Source organism: Lampris incognitus, chromosome 5, assembly GCF_029633865.1.
Source record: "Lampris incognitus isolate fLamInc1 chromosome 5, fLamInc1.hap2, whole genome shotgun sequence".
Taxonomy (NCBI): Eukaryota; Metazoa; Chordata; class Actinopteri; order Lampriformes; family Lampridae; genus Lampris; species Lampris incognitus.
The window spans coordinates 38903435-38921175 of NC_079215.1; the positions used below are offsets into that span (position 1 = coordinate 38903435).

The 17741-nt window shown below is 45.1% G+C and overlaps 1 protein-coding gene across 1 annotated transcript in view; it reads right to left on the bottom strand.

Annotated features, from left to right (window-relative positions):
• Positions 1 to 6254, bottom strand: part of gpr83 (G protein-coupled receptor 83) — a 33220-nt gene extending 26966 nt beyond the window's left edge. The window contains exons 1-2 of the mRNA XM_056280507.1: positions 5823 to 6254; positions 5169 to 5294 (exon numbers count right to left, since the gene is read on the bottom strand). Coding sequence (XP_056136482.1) covers positions 5169 to 5294; positions 5823 to 6254 — 558 coding nt within the window. The remainder of the gene's footprint in view (positions 1 to 5168; positions 5295 to 5822) is intronic.
• Positions 6255 to 17741: the final 11487 nt, after the last annotated feature.

Here is a 17741-nt window from a genome sequence, read left to right on the forward strand (position 1 = left end):
GCGAACCATCTCGTCCTGAAGCGCGCCAAACTTGCATGAGCTAGCTAGCCCTCGCAAATTAGCTACGTACTGCCGCACAGACTCACCAGGCAGTTGGTGTCGCTGACGGAATATAAATCGCCGAAGGAGGGCACTCTGTGGAGCAGCGAAATTGGTGCTCATAAGTCCCACAGCTTCGTCAAAGTTTGTGACGTTCCCCAGAGTCCCGAGCACACGATGACCCTCTGCTCCCAAGCAGAGTAGCAACAGAGCCGTCTTCCTAGCCTGGCTCACGTCGTCGAGCCCTGAGGAGATGATGTAATTTTCAAAACTATGTAGCCAGCGAGTCCATGGTACCGGAGGCTCGCCAGGTAATGCCAGGAAGGGGGCAGGTGGTGGGAGAGAGATATCAGCCATCCTCGTCGCCAATATTATATTTGGAAATCACGTCAGGACACAGCGCTGTCGCTCGACACAACCTCTCCGTGGCATTCTTTATTTAGACTGACACAGCATCAAAGGCAGACCCGATCAAACAACCCAGAGCCCGCAGGCATCACTAATCGATCCCAGCACAATAGAACAGCACAAAATCAAATGCAGCACTGTCGATGTGTGCAGACATAACAGGTGGGTGTTTGAATTAAAATCGGGATCGATTGGCCACTAAATTAGGAGAAAAAAGGGAAAAATCAGAAATAAATTTGAAGAAAAAAACAACGTTTGGCTCACGTTCTCTGGCCTGTTCCGTTCCCTTGAATGTCTTGTCCTCTGACATCGAACCAAAGTCCTGCTTCTCTGTAGCGAAACTAGCTTGTTTTGCTATGCTTTCTTCCTCCGTTGTCCATCGTTGCTCATGGTGCTTTTGTGTCATTGTAAAAGAACCATGCTCCTCGGAGTTGCAACCCGCTGCTGGTCTGCTGCTAACTGTCACCATCATCAGATAGGCAGGCTCACCTGCCTCAGATGTCGAGTCTTCGGGTGCGGAGGGTTGTGCAGCCGGTGATTGAGGCTGGCTTTCTGTGGATTTCGATGCTGGGTTAGGCCCTGAGAGGAACTTTTGCAAAGCCACTCTCTGTCGTTTTCTTTCTTCCTCTCCATTTTTTTTTTGCGTTTTGCTGCACCCGAAAGCATTGCTGCTGAGAGGCTACTGCTAACATACGAGCATGATCTGTGTACTGACTAAACTGGAAAGACTTTTTCGCGCACATAGCAACGTGCTTACGTTGTGTAATTATAAAAATAAATAAATAAAAATCACACCCCTGGTGGTGGAGTAAGCGATGCACGGTGCGCATATCTCATGCACCGAACGGACACACACACACGGACACACATGTAAGAGGCTGCACCGCTTAAAAACTACATTGAAATAAAGTTGTATACTGATTTTTTAATCTGAAATTATTTTAAAATATTTTATGTTAAATATTTTTGATGTAGACCAAAATTTGATGTTTTTATCTGTCTGTCTGGCCCCCCCTGTGGCAATTATACCATAGGCAGCTGCCTAGTTTGCCTATGCCTAGATCCGGCCCTGCACGCGTTTCCGATGGCCTCACTACCCCACTTCTGACTCTAATGTAGCAAATTCGGGGGGGGGGCAGTCAGGAATCGCCGCAGCCGGGACGCGAACTCGGGTCTCCTGCACCACGGGCGACTACGTTAACCAGTCGACTAAGGAGTCCGATCCGCTAGCCAAGGGCTAGTGAGTCTGTTTATCCGTGCACGTTACACTACCCCCCCTCCTTCGGAAAACGCTTCCGATGGCCTCACGGAACTTCACGAAAGATTAGCCAAGGGCTACCGAGTCTATTTATCCGTGCACGTTACAATATGGAGCGTCTCGGCATCATTTGCTGCTCAACCACCCGTGGGCTTCACCCCTCCACATCGTCCTGAAGCCTGGCGGCGGGTGGTCCCCGTGCGGTGATTACCGCCGACTCAACAATACAACGACACGGGACTGATACCCAGTCCCACACAGCCAGGATTTTTTCGCGCACCTGGCTGGAAAAGTCATCTTTTCCAAAATGGACCTCGTCCGTGGATACATCAGGTGCCCGTACACCCGATGGATGTCCCCAAAACGACGGTGATCTCCCCATTTGGACTGTTGGAGTTCCTGCTCATGCTGTTCGGCCTCAAAAACGCTGCGCAGACATTCCAGCGCCTCATGGATTCGGTGCTACGGGACCTGCCTTTTGTTTTTGTCTATCTCGACGACATCCTCGTCGACAGCACCTCCAAAGCTGAACACCTATCCCACCTCAGGACCCTTTTCGAGCGGCTCAGCCAGCACGGGCTGGTCGTCAATCCAGCCAAGTGTCAGTTTGGGCTTACAACCATCGACGTCCTCAGACACCGAGTCACCAAAGACGGGGCGGTACCCCTCCCGTCAAAGGTGGACACCATCGTGAACTTACCGCGACTGCTCACAGTCAAGTCCCTACAGGAGTTCCTTGGCACGGTGAACTTTTACCACCGCTTTATCCCCCAAGCTGCTCAACTCATGCGACCCTTGAATGAGGACCTGAAAAGCAAGGCCACCAAACACACTGTGTACCGGTCTGCAGAGAAGGACAACGCGTTTGTGGACACTAAGACTGCTCTGGCTGACGCAACAATGCTGGCGTATCCGTCACCCAAGGCTTCGATCGCAATTACGTTTCGGACTACGAAGTCGGGGCGGTGCACAAGCAGTGGGTAAATGGCGCTTGGCATCCACTTGCTTTCTTCAGCCGACAGTTACGCCCCAGCAAACGGAAGTATAGAACCTTCGATCGGGAGCTCCTCGCTCTCACCATGGCCAAAGTGGCTGAGCCGTGGTCCGCCCGCCAGCAGTGACAGCTCTCCTATATCTCGGAGTTCACCACGGACGTACAGCATGTTGCTGGAAAAACCAACCTCAACGCCGTCTGCCTCTCCTGGGCCATTGCAGGGCCGTCCACGTGGGTCTTAATTATGCCTGCATGGCAGCTGACCGGGCTGCCGACCTGGACGTGCGGGCTTTCAGAATGGCTGTCACAGGACTGCAGTTAAAGGACATGACTTTCGATGATGCTGGCACCACGCTCCTGTGCGACGTCTCCACGGGTCGGCCCCAGCCCGTCATTCCCATTATCTGGAGGCGGCGTGTTTTCGACACCGCCCATTTCCTCTCCCACGGCAAAAAGCCGTCTCAAAGACTAGTGGCAGCCACGTTCGTCTGGCACGGGCTCAAAAAAGACGTGAGAGACTGGGCTGACACCTGCATGGAGTGTCAGCACTCTAAAGTGCACCGCCACGCCAGAGCCCCCCTGGAACAGTTCCTGGTGCCGGAAAGGAGGTTCGACCACGTAAATGTGGACCTAGTGCCCCCCCTGCCCCCCTCCCACGGTTTTATGTACTTCCTCACTATGGTGGACAGGACCCCTCGATGACCAGAAGCTGTCCCACTGTCATCGACGATGTCCACCGACTGAAGGCTCTAGACCACATGGTAGTCAAGCGGGCCAATAGTGTAGTGAGTTGGAGAGCAGAAGAGGATCTGAGATTGCAGGAGAGCGAGTGGATATGAGGGAGTTCGGAAAGATACGAAGGAGCTATAGGTTAATAAGCGCCCTAAAGGTGAGGAGCAGGATCTTGATGTCAATACGGCATTTAACAGGAAGCCAATGGAGTTGCTGAAGAACAGGAGTGATATGATATATGGAAGGAGTTCTGGTAATGATACAGGCAGCTGAATTCTGGACCAATTGAAGTTTATGAAGACACTTCAATTCACCATAACTGGTTGATGTTCTGTGTTAAGTAGACACGGGCCCTTTGACAGGGTGGAGCGAGGACTAGGATTGTTGGACCATGTTGCTCGCATTGTGATTTTGTAGAGAAGAAAAAATGAGACACGCGTTTGACTGTGTCAATGAGAGAAATTGTCCGTCTCTACTTTCCTGCAATTTCCGTAATATGTTATTTAGTCTATTTCGTAGGTCAAAAACTGCAGTACCCATGAGGAGAATCCACTACTTCTTGCAAAATAAGTTGAAGGAATGCAGCATGATGCATATCAGTGTACTTTCGATCAGTGTGGTGGCAGCCATGCACAAAATAATACACCATTATACTTGCTGCTGAATTGATAAATACTACTGCTGAATCGTTTTATCTGAAGAGTTTAAGTAGCTAAAAAGCTTCACCAGTGCAGATAACAGAATTATAAAACCCAGTGTCTGCCTTTATCCTGATTTGTTTGACTCTTTACGTTGCATTTACGAAGACTTCCACTTTATAATCCCACCCCTTTCTACGATGGACAGCTTCTCACCCAACCTTACTTGAGCGTTTCCGCTGCAGCGGCGTCCAACCCTAATACTGGAGAGCTACCATCCAGCCGGTTTTCATGCCAACCCTAATTCAACACACCTGAATCCACTAATTACCTTCTGACCAAAACCTTAAAGGGTAGCTCTCCAGGGGCAGGTTTGGATACCCCTGATTTACTGCCTAACTCGGATGATGAGTCATCCAAACTAGTTTGTTTGAAGCATCCTAGAAAGTTAAAATGAGCAACCATAAAAGCATTCATGATTTGTATATTTGTGGATCAGCTATCATCTTAGATCGACCATTCTGCCTCTCTCCATCTGGCCACCTAAGCACCCCCCCCCCCATGTAGTTGGCTCAATGATTCCTCCCTCTCCAGCTCATGCTGATGTGTGGTTAGCGTTCTGTCGCAAAATGGCTGCCGTGCATCACCCAGGCGGGTGCTACACATTGTTGGTGTTTGAAGTGAGTTACCCCCTTCAATGTGATTCGCACTGGGAGTCTAGAAAAGCGCTATATAAATGTAATGGTTATTATTATTATTATTATTATTATTATTATTCATAGGATGTATCAAGGACATATGTTGACCTGTAAATCTTCAGGATTGCCGCTTTAAAGGAATAGTTTGGAATTTTTTAAGTCTATCCCTACTTAAACTCACCTCTCACGTAGTGTATAGGTAGGTTTCATTTTTACAGTCATCCACCCTTGTCCTCATGCTGGACACAGGTAAAGCTAATATGATGCTGCAGCAGTCTAAGGTATAGACTAAGGTATAGGAGTTTCAATTTGAAAAAAAAACCCCAAAAACTAAAGCCTTCCTGTAAAAGGCAGTGCTCCAGAAGATAATTAGTGAGCCTTAACTGCGACTATAGACTCACCTGCCGTCGGTCCACTGCTATTGCGGCGAGTGTGAGCGTGGAGACGTGCAGGGAACAATACTGCACAAAGCGGCTGATGTGACACATACCTCTCCCAAACACCCAGGTGCTGCTCACAAAGCGGACCTGCAATCACACACGCACACGTGCATGCACACACATTCAGTTCAAATGATGTTTTTTGGTTTTGTATTTGTTTTTTTTAACTTATTCTGATTTAACAGACACCAAAAATAACACTACAAAAAATGAAGACTCAATACTATGGGTTGACTGACGGTTCTAACGTCACAACATCATTTCAGGCAACTATCAAGTATTTCTAAATTTACGATTCTAATATTTGCTTATCTTCATTCAACATTTCAAACTAGTATAAACTACCACTTGTTAAAAAACGTTTTCTTTTTTCTTTTTTTACAAAGAATTGCAATTGCCTGTGATAACATTTTGATTGGCAGAATGATTCTGTCGCATAACCCCTACGTCCAGCTGCTGCTTGCTGAAAGTTGAAACCATCTTTTTAAATTTCAAACTATTTCCGGTTATTTCGATAGAAAAAAGTATATTCTAGAGGAAGTGTTGAATAATATATAATTTAAAAAAAAACTACTATTAGTCTGATAAAGAAAATGGCACATCAGTTCCTCTCACCAGGGTGAATGGGGTGTTGAGGACGGTGATGAGGATGTCAGCAACGGCGAGGTTCACAATGAACAAGCTAGTGGCGGACTGCATTCGTTTGTTTTTCATCACGACGTGACACACCAGAGTGTTCCCGAATAAAGAAACTACAATTATAAGGCAGTAAGCAGCGATCAGCAAGGCTTTTATGGTTCCGGTGTGTGACTCCCCGCCGTAGCGCTTTTTCCCGGCCAGAGAGTACCAGTCAGCCAGCCTCCCCTCGTCAAAGCCCACAATGTAGAAACTCGAGGACAGGTTTTCTGGAGTTGAGACGTTGGTGCGCTCTGTCTCCTTGACTATCTCTCCCAAAAGAGAGGAGTCGTTAAGTCCGTAAGACGCCGACCCATCCACCCTGAGCCCCCAAAATGTCCAGAACAGCCAAACATGTGCAGCAGTCCTCATCTTGCATATGGCAAGAAAACCGCGCGTCATCGGGAGTGTTTTTTAATAGTCAGACAGCACACGCGCGCGCGCGCACACACACACACACACGTTTTGCGTGATGCCAGAGCAGCGTCTGTCAATATGTGTGTGAGTGCGTAAGAGAGAGAGAGAGAGAGAGAGAGAGAGAGAGAGAGAGAGAGAGAGAGAGAGAGAGAGAGAGAGAGAGAGAGAGAGAGAGAGAGAGAGAGCATTTTAAAACAAGTCTACTAAACAAAAAAAATTAACAAAAACAGACTTGGGATATTTTTAACAATATGAACAAAAACCATCTTTCTCAATAACCTGTCCAATAAAGAATTAATTTTCCAAGACAGAACCGATTCACATATCAATTGAGAGGGGGGGGGGGGCAGAGAGGGAGAGAGAGAGAGAGCGAGAGCGAGAGCGAGAGAGAGAGCGAGAGAGAGAGCGAGAGAGAGAGAGAGAGAGAGAGAGAGAGAGAGAGAGAAATGAACCAAGAGTTTATGGATAAGCCTTCTGTGGTTTGTTCACACCAATCCACCGCCAGCTTTTTAGTTTCACTGTTTGTTTTCGGCTGAACGGTGCATGTGTGCAGTATGAATGGTTCTTCTTGAAGCCATTCACACGCTGTAGATGTCCACTTTTATCAACAAGACACTCCTGCGAACCTCCACAGGCCACTTATCGCCATCTGTACTGACACTTTGCCTCCTACACTCCCGCAACACGGCACACATAAGCATACCATAAGACTCCACGTATTGCATATAAAGTGGCGTTTTTATATGTAAAAAAAATGGTGGGATACCAACCACTTCAATACATAGGCTACATACCAGGAAAATTACAGTACTCACTCTTAATAATAATAATGATCATAATAATAATAATGATACATTTTTCAAAGTACTCAAAGACACTTTCACTGTAAATAATATGCTATAAAAAAAACTGTCAAACAGCAACAGTAAAAGACCAAGAAATCCAAAACAGTATATCAACGTAGTCAGAGATGGGCAGTATTTCAATTAAATGTATTTAAAATACGTATTTAATTACTTTTGAGTATTTTGTAATTTGTATTTTGCTGGGCAGAAAAAACGAGATGTAATTTGTAACAAAATATTTTAAGAGCTTGTATTTGGGTATTTGAAATACTTAATACATTATGTCATTACATATATCATTTTATCTCAAATAAGAAATTTTTTATCCCCAAGGTTAAAATGTAGGGGGGAAAACTACAACAATTAGCCTAATCGCAGTCTAAATGCATGTGAATCACGTGACATGTCCTGTCGGATCCAGCAACGCACTCGTTTAGCCCTTTTCCATCAACAGGGAACGGGTTCGGTGCCGGTTCGCAAGCCCTTTTTTTCAACGGTTCAGAACATTTCGACCAAAAATAAATTGGTTGCGAACCCGAAAAGTTAGTTCCGAACCGGCACCAAAAAATAGCAGGTTTTTCAGCTCGAACCGTGACGACATCAATGGGCGCATGACACTCCAGAGGCAGAAGAGAGGAGAGAGCCTAACGGTAGATAATGGCGAAATCGGCAGATAACAAGGGTGCGCAGTGGTCGGCTGAGGAAACTCAGTGTTTGGTTGTTATCTGGGCATCTCCCGAGTTTCAGGAAAAACTAGAGAGTAGCACGATAAAGAGTAAGCTGTATGGCGAATTAGTAAAAGAGATGGCAAAGAATGTGTTCACTCGAACGCAAGAACAAATTATCAACAAGTTAAAAAAAACTTAAGAAGGACTCCCGAGACGCTAAAAAAAGAGTTGTCCAAAAGTGGAGCTGGACGATGTAATACGCCTATTTCACGCCGCGGCCATCGTGGATTTAAAAAAAAACAAGTGGTGGGAACTTAGCCACGCCCCCTTCTTACTCAATCGGAAATCAATGCAAAAAATCAATGCAAAAAAGGTTTGGACTACCAACCTCGAGCACCTACCATCATTTACCACAATATGAAAACTAAGCTGGATCTTTTCTTTTTCGAGTACTTTCTGCCTCTCCTGTGCCAGTGAGGAGAGAGACACACACAGGGCTGTATTCAAAGAAGTTGTTTAATCACAATAAAATAAAAAATAAGATACATTTCATTTTTATACCGTACATTCAATATTTATACATTAGATTGTCCCATCTACAACATTTTCATTCTTTTTCCTTTAACTTTAACAAAACTGTTGGTTCATTTTAAACTAAAATATGTTCGGTCAACTGTTGTAGCAATAAACTGGAACTCACTACCAACTCAAATCATCAGTTGTTTACTAAACTAAGATGGTGATTGCTCATCTCAAGGTGTGAGCTAAAAAATGGGACTGTACTGAAATGAAGTTAAATATGTTTCAATCTATCTAAGGTTTGTGTGCACTATTTTCTTGTCAGCTGAATTTAACAAAGGTTTAAAACAGTGGTCCCTGAAAATTTGTTAGGAGAGCACACACAGTCCACAGTTGGTTGACTGTTCCACTTAGTGAAAGGGGTATGACTCCATCAAAAATGTGGTACTCCTTTATGCATCTTATTGACCGTTCGACATGTATTCTCAAGCCAGCAATACTCCGTGTGTCTGTGAGCTCATCACAGCTAAACTGTCTACTTGGGCCTAAAAATGCAGGGATGACAAGTTTTACATCTATTTCATCGAGCAGGTCTTTGATAAGGAAGCCCTTGTTGGCCATGACCTCATCACCTGACTCTAAGAGGTCCAGAACACCTGACCTCTTAGTTATCTCCTTATCAGAAATACATCCTGTGTATAGATTACTTACCAGGCTAACTGACCCTGAGGGAGTGATCCCAATTAGGGATTTCAGTGTAGTGTTACTTTTATAATGGGAGTATGTCATGGTGTTCAAAACCTTCGAACTAGCTGCCTCGATGCGGATCTCTGTGCAGTCTAGTATCACTCTTGTGTTTGGGTAGAATTCCCTGAATACTGGTGGCATTAGCTCGTCTACTGCTGCTCTACTAGGCCATATTGGGAGGGTCCCTAACATTAAGAGCAAATAGTTGGCCCACGTCGTACAGTTCCTGCTGACTCTGGCCGGCGACACATTGAATCGTACAGATAAATCCAGAGCAAAAAAGCCCTGCCTCACACGGCACAAGAACAGGAAAAACTGATCAATCGGCGATAAATGCTCTGCATGGAAGCCAGACACAGAAATGTGTTCTAGGTTATGGCTGTTCCTTTGCATTTGAATCCATCGCACCGTGGACTCTGCAGTAGGCTGTAAAGCTAGGAAGAGTGCTTTGAGGGTGTGGTAATCCTTAAAACCAGTGTAAAACCTGATCAGATTGGGTGCACACTGGAAGCATTCTAGACCAAAACGCTCACTTTTCAGCTTTTTATTTTCGTCCTCCAGGAAAGCAATGCGTTTCTTTACTGCGTCAAGCTGGTCTTCCACAGAAAGGGGCTTCACGTCGTAGTCATGATCAGGTAGAGTCGCCCAAACCTCAATGGACACATGAGGATATGTCATACATGTGGGAAGCAATATAAATCCACACATTTTCCTGTTATCAAGATGATGTGTCAGAACAGAGCTATCCACTATTGAAAGATTAGTGACTATATGTATGTAGCCGGGTGGTAAATCTGTTAAATATGTTAAATGATTTTCCACTTAAATTTAGTATAGTTTAACTGTTAATATATGTAATTGTTACACTGTCAAGCCATGTAAAATGTCATTTGATGTAGTTAAATTGTGAAGCAGATTGTGAGTGTATTTTTATAGTTTTGGTTGTCATTGCATGTTTTGACCAGTAAGTGGCAGTGTTGCGGACTTTTATTGTAACTCCGTGCAAGTTATCCAAGTGCATCTTGGGTAATCTTTCTTTTTTTCTTGTGTGGAGCACCTGAAGATTGCGGTGTGACGGTGCTCTGACTCCGCAGTAAGTAAGGGTAAATATCTTGTGAAATATACCTGTAACATTATTCCAAACAATATTGTATGTCGGTAATTTGACAAGATGGTTTGATTTAGACGCTACTGGAGTTGATGTTCGGTGATTTTGGGCGCGAGCCGTCGACAACTGTTCGCCATTGCAGGCATGACAAGGTAATGTTGGCGTGAATAAAGCCACACCATGCCATTGTATTTGGGATGTAAAGGTTTTATATGCATTTTAATTCTGTTCAAAGGTAACTGACAGAGTGAGAAGTTGCGCGATCTTCAGGAAGTTCCACATGTCTTTGTTAAACCCTGTTTAACATACATAGTCCACTGCCGTATTTTGCACCGTATGTTGTATGTTGTATTTATTTTCCTTTTAAAATCTTTTCTGTTAAACTTGCCACATCTGTGAACATTTATGAGCTGTTTGCTCGAAAGACACAGGAATTTATGCACTCAGTAAAACGATCTGCATTCGAAGGTTCAAACAATAAAATTAAAGCTACAAGAACCCCGGAAGTAATTGTGTCCTGTGTGGTATCTAATTCCACGGGCTACATAATTTTGGTACCAGGAGTGGGGTGTAGCTAAAACATTTTTTTTTAATTGGCAACAGAGTGGCTTCTTTTTACTTTAAAAAAAAATACGGCAGTGGTGAAGATTGCTGGTGACGTCCGTTGGTGTTGAGTCTGAAGCCATCCTGCTGTGGAGGTGGTGACCAGTGAGAGACGACGTGAGGGGCTCTACGAGGTTCTGGTGCTTCCTGTGTCACACGACTCAGCCGTACCAGCGCAGAGGACTCCAGCGCTAACTTCAGCTACAAAGACCAAGATTCAGCAAGGCTCCAAGTTAAAGACTGTCCTTGTTGTATCCTTGAACCAGGTTTTGAACTACATATCCTCATTTATACTGGACTGAGTAAAGATTAATATAGCATTATGTCTAGTGATTCTGGTGATGAAGCGAGTTCCCGTAATGATAATGGCCACACCTCAGGTGGCATAACGGGTATAGGTGAAGGTGCTACAAAAGAAATGCAGACCACCATGCAAGAGCTCGCCAGACTGCGAGATGAGCTCACCAGGTTAAATGGTGAAGCAAGGGCTCAGAGAGCAAGTGATAACAGTGCACCCACACGTTCATACATCTACGTTCCAAGAGAACGCCAGATCCAGGCATTTAGTGGGGAGTGTGGTACAGACAGGAGATCTGTCGAAGAGTTTATTGAAGAGGTTGAAAGGGTTTTAAGATACAGAGAGCAAACAACAGAAGAACAATGTGACTATATACTATCTCTATTGCGTGGCCCTGCATTGGAAGAGGTGCGACTATGCATTAGGGGTCAGTCAGTGGGGCCCAGTGATTTATACTCTTACCTGAGCAATGCATTTGGGTAAAAGCGCAGTTCCACACAGCTTTTGCAGACCTTTTACAACCGTAACCAAACTGATGGAGAAGACCTCCGTGACTACTCCCATGCACTATCCCAGATTTTGAGCTCTGTAGTGAAACAGTCCACAGATGTAATACCTAATGAGAAAACTGTGCTCAGAGACCGGTTTATTGAGGGTTTAAGAGAAGCAGCACTCAGGCGTGAACTCAGGAAAATGGTTAGGGACAAACCAGAGAGCAGTCTTCTAGATGTGAGGAATGAGGCCCTCCTGTGGGAGATGGAGGACAGCAGGTCTCATCGTCCCAGGGTCATAAAGAGCAACCAAGTTACATCAGAGGTTCCGGAAACCCAGTGCTCTATTATTAAAACAAACAATGACCAAGGTACTGCATTAAATGATGTTCGGAGAGCAGTAGCCCATCAGGAAAAACAGCTAGCAGAGTTAGGCAAAACACTCACTGATCTAGCCTTTGCTGTAGGTGAACTGAGTAAGCGCAGCACTCAACAGACATTCCTAGAGCCCAAGCCACGACCTAGACCCCAGCCAAAGTTCACACCAGATGGTCAGCCTATCTGTTTCAGGTGTAGAGGCATAGGTCACATTGCAAGAAAATGCTCACAGGCCAGAGGGGGTCAAGGGGACGCAACACCTAGTTCTTATGTAGTGCAGGAAAACTCGCACCCTCAGTTGTCATGAGCCACACAACTCAAGGGGAGGAAGCTGGCTCACCAAAAGAGACTCCAGACAGAAGCAGGATCTTAGAGCGTGCAGTCGGAGAATGTAAAACTGTTGAGGTGAAACTACGAGGTGTTACAGTGTCCTGCTTACTTGACACTGGTAGCCAGGTCAGTACAATTTCTGAGAGTTTTTTCAGGGAACACCTGTTAGTGAAAGGCGAAGACATTCACCCGGCATTTGAGTGGTTAAAGATCACTGCAGCTAATGGATTAGACATACCCTATATGGGCTATGTGGAGCTTGATGTAGAAGCCATGGGTCTGACTATCCCAGAGCGAGGTTTTCTGATAGTTAAAGATTCTGAACACTCTTCCTCTGTTCCAGGTCTAATAGGGATGAACATTGTCAAAAAATGCAGAGAGCTAGTACACACTGAGTTTGACACCACACTGCAGGAGAGGTTTGACTCAAACTGGAGAGAGGCTTTTAATCATCTTCATGCAGTACATGCAACAGACAGACTCTCTTTCGCTAGGGTAGCTGGTAAGGATGTAGTCCATATACCTGCTTCATCTGCTGCTACAGTTATGGCTAGGGGACTCAGGACCGTGAGTGAGGATGGTTCTTTTTTGTTGCTGGAGTCTGTGGGTGTCCCCGTTCCTGGAGGTTTGGTTGTTGTGCCTACTTTGGTTTCATCGGACAATCACATTTTTCCAGTCCGAGTCATGAACATGTCTGATGAAGATATCTGGCTAGGGCCACGGACTAGGCTAGGGGTTTTGACTCAGGTAGACTGTGTGAAAAGTGATGAGCTTTGTGAGGTACAGTTCCAGAGAATCTGAGCAGACACTGAACAAGTGAGTATCAGTGAACACCCCGAAACACCGACAGATGTGCAGGAAATTCTCGGCAAGCTCAATTTTTGTGGTAGCCCAGAACAGCAAGCACAGCTGACTTTGTTACTGGAGAAGTACTCTTTTGTGTTTGCAACAGAAGATGAAGATCTAGGCCACACTGACAAAGTACAACATGAGAGCCATCTGACAGATGACATACCTGTAACACAGCCATACAGACGAATCCCACCCACACAGTACAGTGAAGTCAGGGAACATATTGGCAAGCTGCTTAAAAAAGGGGTCATTCAAGAAAGCTCTAGTGCTTATGCTTCGCCCATAGTACTAGTGAGAAAGGCAGATGGTAGTCTGAGGCTATGTGTCGATTACAGGAAACTCAACTCAAAGGCAAGACGTGATGCATTCCCGCTCCCGAGAATTGATGAGAGTTTTGATGCACTGAGAGGGGCAAAGTTCTTTTCGACCATAGATCTGGCGAGCGGATACCACCAGGTAGCTATGCATGAGAGAGATCGGACTAAGACTGCATTTACTACACCGTTTGTCTGTATGAGTACGTGAGAATGCCTTTTGGTGTTTGTAATGGTCCAGCTACATTTCAGAGACTTATGCAAGTTAATATGAATGATCTCATTTTTCAGATACTCCTGGTCTACCTAGATGACATCTTGGTTTTTTCAGAGACATTTGATCAGCATTTGGAGAGACTTGAGACTGTGTTTAAGAGACTGGCAGAGACGGGCCTTAAGGTGAAGTTGCAGAAGTGTGCTTTTCTACAACAGTCAGTAAAGTTTTTGGGTCATCAGGTGTCAGCAGAAGGTATAGGAACTGACCCCTCCAAGGTCTCTGCTGTTAAGAACTGGAAGGTCCCAACCACTGCCAAAGAGCTGCAGTCGTTCTTGGGTTTCTGTAGTTACTACAGGAGATTCATTCGAGGCTTCTCACAGATTGCCGGGCCACTGCATGACCTAGTCAACAAATGTTCAGGTGTGAAAAAAACAGGGAAAGTAGGTCACCAGTTTGGTAATATATGGACACCAGAGTGTGACTCTTCCTTTGAGCAGTTAAAGGAAAAACTTACCTCTGCTCCCATTTTGGGTTTTGCCGACTTCACACAACCATTTGTAGTTGAGACAGATGCTAGTCAGCATGGATTAGGCGCTGTATTGTGTCAGCAGCAAGGTGACACCAGACGTGTCCTAGCATATGCTAGCCGCAGACTACGCCAGGCTGAGAAGAATGACCGAAATTATAGTAGCATGAAGTTGGAGTTGCTTGCCTTAAAATGGGCAGTTGCTGAAAAATTCAGGGGTTACTTGCTTGGTTCAAAGTTTGTTGTCCTGACTGATAACAATCCCCTGTGCCACCTCAAGACAGCCAAGTTAGGTGCTATAGAGCAGAGGTGGGTAGCGCAACTGTCTGTTTTTGATTTCGAGGTTAAGTACCGTCCTGGTTGCAGTAATGCCGCCGCAGATGCTCTCTCTAGGCAGGAGTTTGCAGGGGAGCCTGAAACAGACCCTGACTCGGATTTTGACGACTGTATCACTGTGTGTAACCTGATTGAGCGAGGAACAGTTCTGGATCCTGGTCTTGTCTCTAGAGGTCTGGAGTGTTACAAAGTGAGACAGATCCGTGCTGGGGAGTCGAGGTCTGGTGAGACAGGTACTAAACAGGGCAACACCCCCACACTGCCAGGTTATACCAGAGAGGAGCTGGTAGGTTTTCAGGCCGGTGACCCCACCCTAAAAGAGTTTAGGGCATTTTGGGATCGGGGGAGGAGGCCATGTCCCAGAGAGAGAGCAGCCCTGTCTAGTCAAGGGAAAAGATTGTTGAAACAATGGAGATGCATACAACAACGAGAAGGGTTGTTGTACAGGGTTATCACAGACCCACGTCATGGAGAAGTGTGGCAGTTACTCGTGCCTAGTTGTTTGAGGGACCAAGTTCTAGAAAATGTACATAACAACATGGGACATCAGGGCATAGAGCGCACTGTAAACTTGCTAAGAGGGAGGTGTTTTTGGGTAGGGCTATGCGAGGATGTTGAAAGCTGGGTTAAAAACTGCGAGCGGTGCATTTTGACCAAGATGCCTCAGCCAAAAATCCATGCTCCAGTTCAGGCATTCCTGGCCTCCCGACCTCTAGAAGTGGTGGCTGTTGATTTTACAGTGTTGGAGGCAGCTTCAGATGGCCGTGAAAATGTCCTTGTTGTGACCGATGTGTTTACAAAGTTCACACAAGCGTATGCTATCAAAGACCAGAAGGCTGACACTACAGCTAAAGTTTTGCTCAGGGAGTGGTTCATGAAATATGGGGTCCCAGAGAGACTGCACTCAGACCAAGGTCGAAATTTCGAGAGTGAAATTATAGCAGAGCTGTGCAAACTCTATGGGGTTAAAAAGACACGGAAAACTCCCTACAGGCCACAGGGAAACGGTCAGTGTGAAAGATACAATCGCACACTCCATGACTTGTTAAGGACACTCCCACCAGAGAAAAAAAAGCGTTGGCCAGAGCATCTGTCTGAAGTAGTATATGCCTATAATGTCACTCCTCATTCCACCACAGGGTACTCGCCTTATTATTTGCTTTTCGGGGTACAGCCACATCTCCCAGTAGATGCTTTATTAGGGCGTGAGTGTGTGTCAGACAGGAAACAGGATTGGTTGTCTGTTCATCAGGAGAGACTCCGACAGGCACATGAGAGAGCCAGAGAGTACTCAGAGCAGAAGGCAGCTGAGAGGATCTCACTGCAAAATGAGAAGGTGTATTGTCCTCCTGTGGACATTGGTCAGTTGGTTTTCCTACGTCACAGACCCCCAGGTAGACATAAGATTCAGGACACATGGACCTCAACAGTCTACAAGGTAGTTGACATCCAGGGTACCACACACACTGTTGAACCTTTTGAGGGAGGTCCCATTAAAGAGTTCATAGGTCAGAGTTGCGACCTTGTGCAAAACCAGTTCCCAAACCAAGAACTAGAACTAGGTTACAGACCACTACACAGCCTGTAGCTGAGGATGAGCCTGAGTCACCTGAGGCTGATTTTGTTATTGTTGAGGAAGTCATCCCTCGCCGGCTTGTGCAAGTACCTAACCTGCCTCTTGCAGCAGAAAGTGTTAGTTTACATGTGACAGCACCCACAGATGAGAGTGACGGTGAAGGACCTGAGGAAGGTTATTCAGATATGAGAAATTGTGGCACAGAAACAGAATGTGTTAATGATGTGCATCCAGACGTTAGCGACAGTGACTTGCCCATTATTGAAAACAGGGACAGGCCCGCACTAACAGATGATGCTGGTGGAGCAGGACGTAGAACCTATGCACCTAAACCTGCCATTAGGAAAAGCAAGCGGGAAATGGCTGGATCTCATTCAAACCCATTTCATCTGCCAAAGTCAGCCTGTAATGCAGTCTCAGTCAGCACAGACATGGTCTCTAAGGTTTTGACAAGCCTGGGTGCTGCTCTCTTTGAAAAGGCCTTGCAGGGAGTATTTGAGTCAGTTCATGTTTCGTAGTCACCGAGGACGTTGACTATATTTGCAGGGGAGTATGTAGCCGGGTGGTAAATCTGTTAAATATGTTAAATGATTTTCCACTTAAATTTAGTATAGTTTAACTGTTAATATATGTAATTGTTACACTGTCAAGCCATGTAAAATGTCATTTGATGTAGTTAAATTGTGAAGCAGATTGTGAGTGTATTTTTATAGTTTTGGTTGTCATTGCATGTTTTGACCAGTAAGTGGCAGTGTTGCGGACTTTTATTGTAACTCCGTGCAAGTTATCCAAGTGCATCTTGGGTATTCTTTCTTTTTTTCTTGTGTGGAGCACCTGAAGATTGCGGTGTGACGGTGCTCTGACTCCGCAGTAAGTAAGGGTAAATATCTTGCGAAATACACCTGTAAAATTATTCCAAACAATATTGTATGCTGGTAATTTGACAAGATGGTTTGATTTAGACGCTACTGGAGTTGATGTTCGGTGATTTTGGGCGCGAGCCGTCGACCACTGTTCGCCATTGCAGGCATGACAAGGTAATGTTGGCGTGAATAAAGCCACACCATGCCATTGTATTTGGGATGTAAAGGTTTTATATGCATTTTAATTCTGTTTAAAGGTAACTGACAGAGTGAGAAGTTGCGCGATCTTCAGGAAGTTCCACATGTCTTTGTTAAACCCTGTTTAACATACATAGTCCACTGCCGTATTTTGCACCGTATGTTGTATGTTGTATTTATTTTCCTTTTAAAATCTTTTCTGTTAAACTTGCCACATCTGTGAACATTTATGAGCTGTTTGCTCGAAAGACACAGGAATTTATGCACTCAGTAAAACGATCTGCATTCGAAGGTTCAAACAATAAAATTAAAGCTACAAGAACCCCGGAAGTAATTGTGTCCTGTGTGGTATCTAATTCCACGGGCTACATATATATATATATATATATATATATATATACATATATATACATATATATACATAAATATATATACAGATTTATCTCTTTCCCTTCTTTGATAGGAGTTGCAGGATGGTACACAGCAGTACGACATGTTGCTTCCAACAGTGTTTTCAATGAAGTAAGAAGGGGGCGTGGCTAAGTTCCCACCGCTTGGTTTTTTAAAATCCAA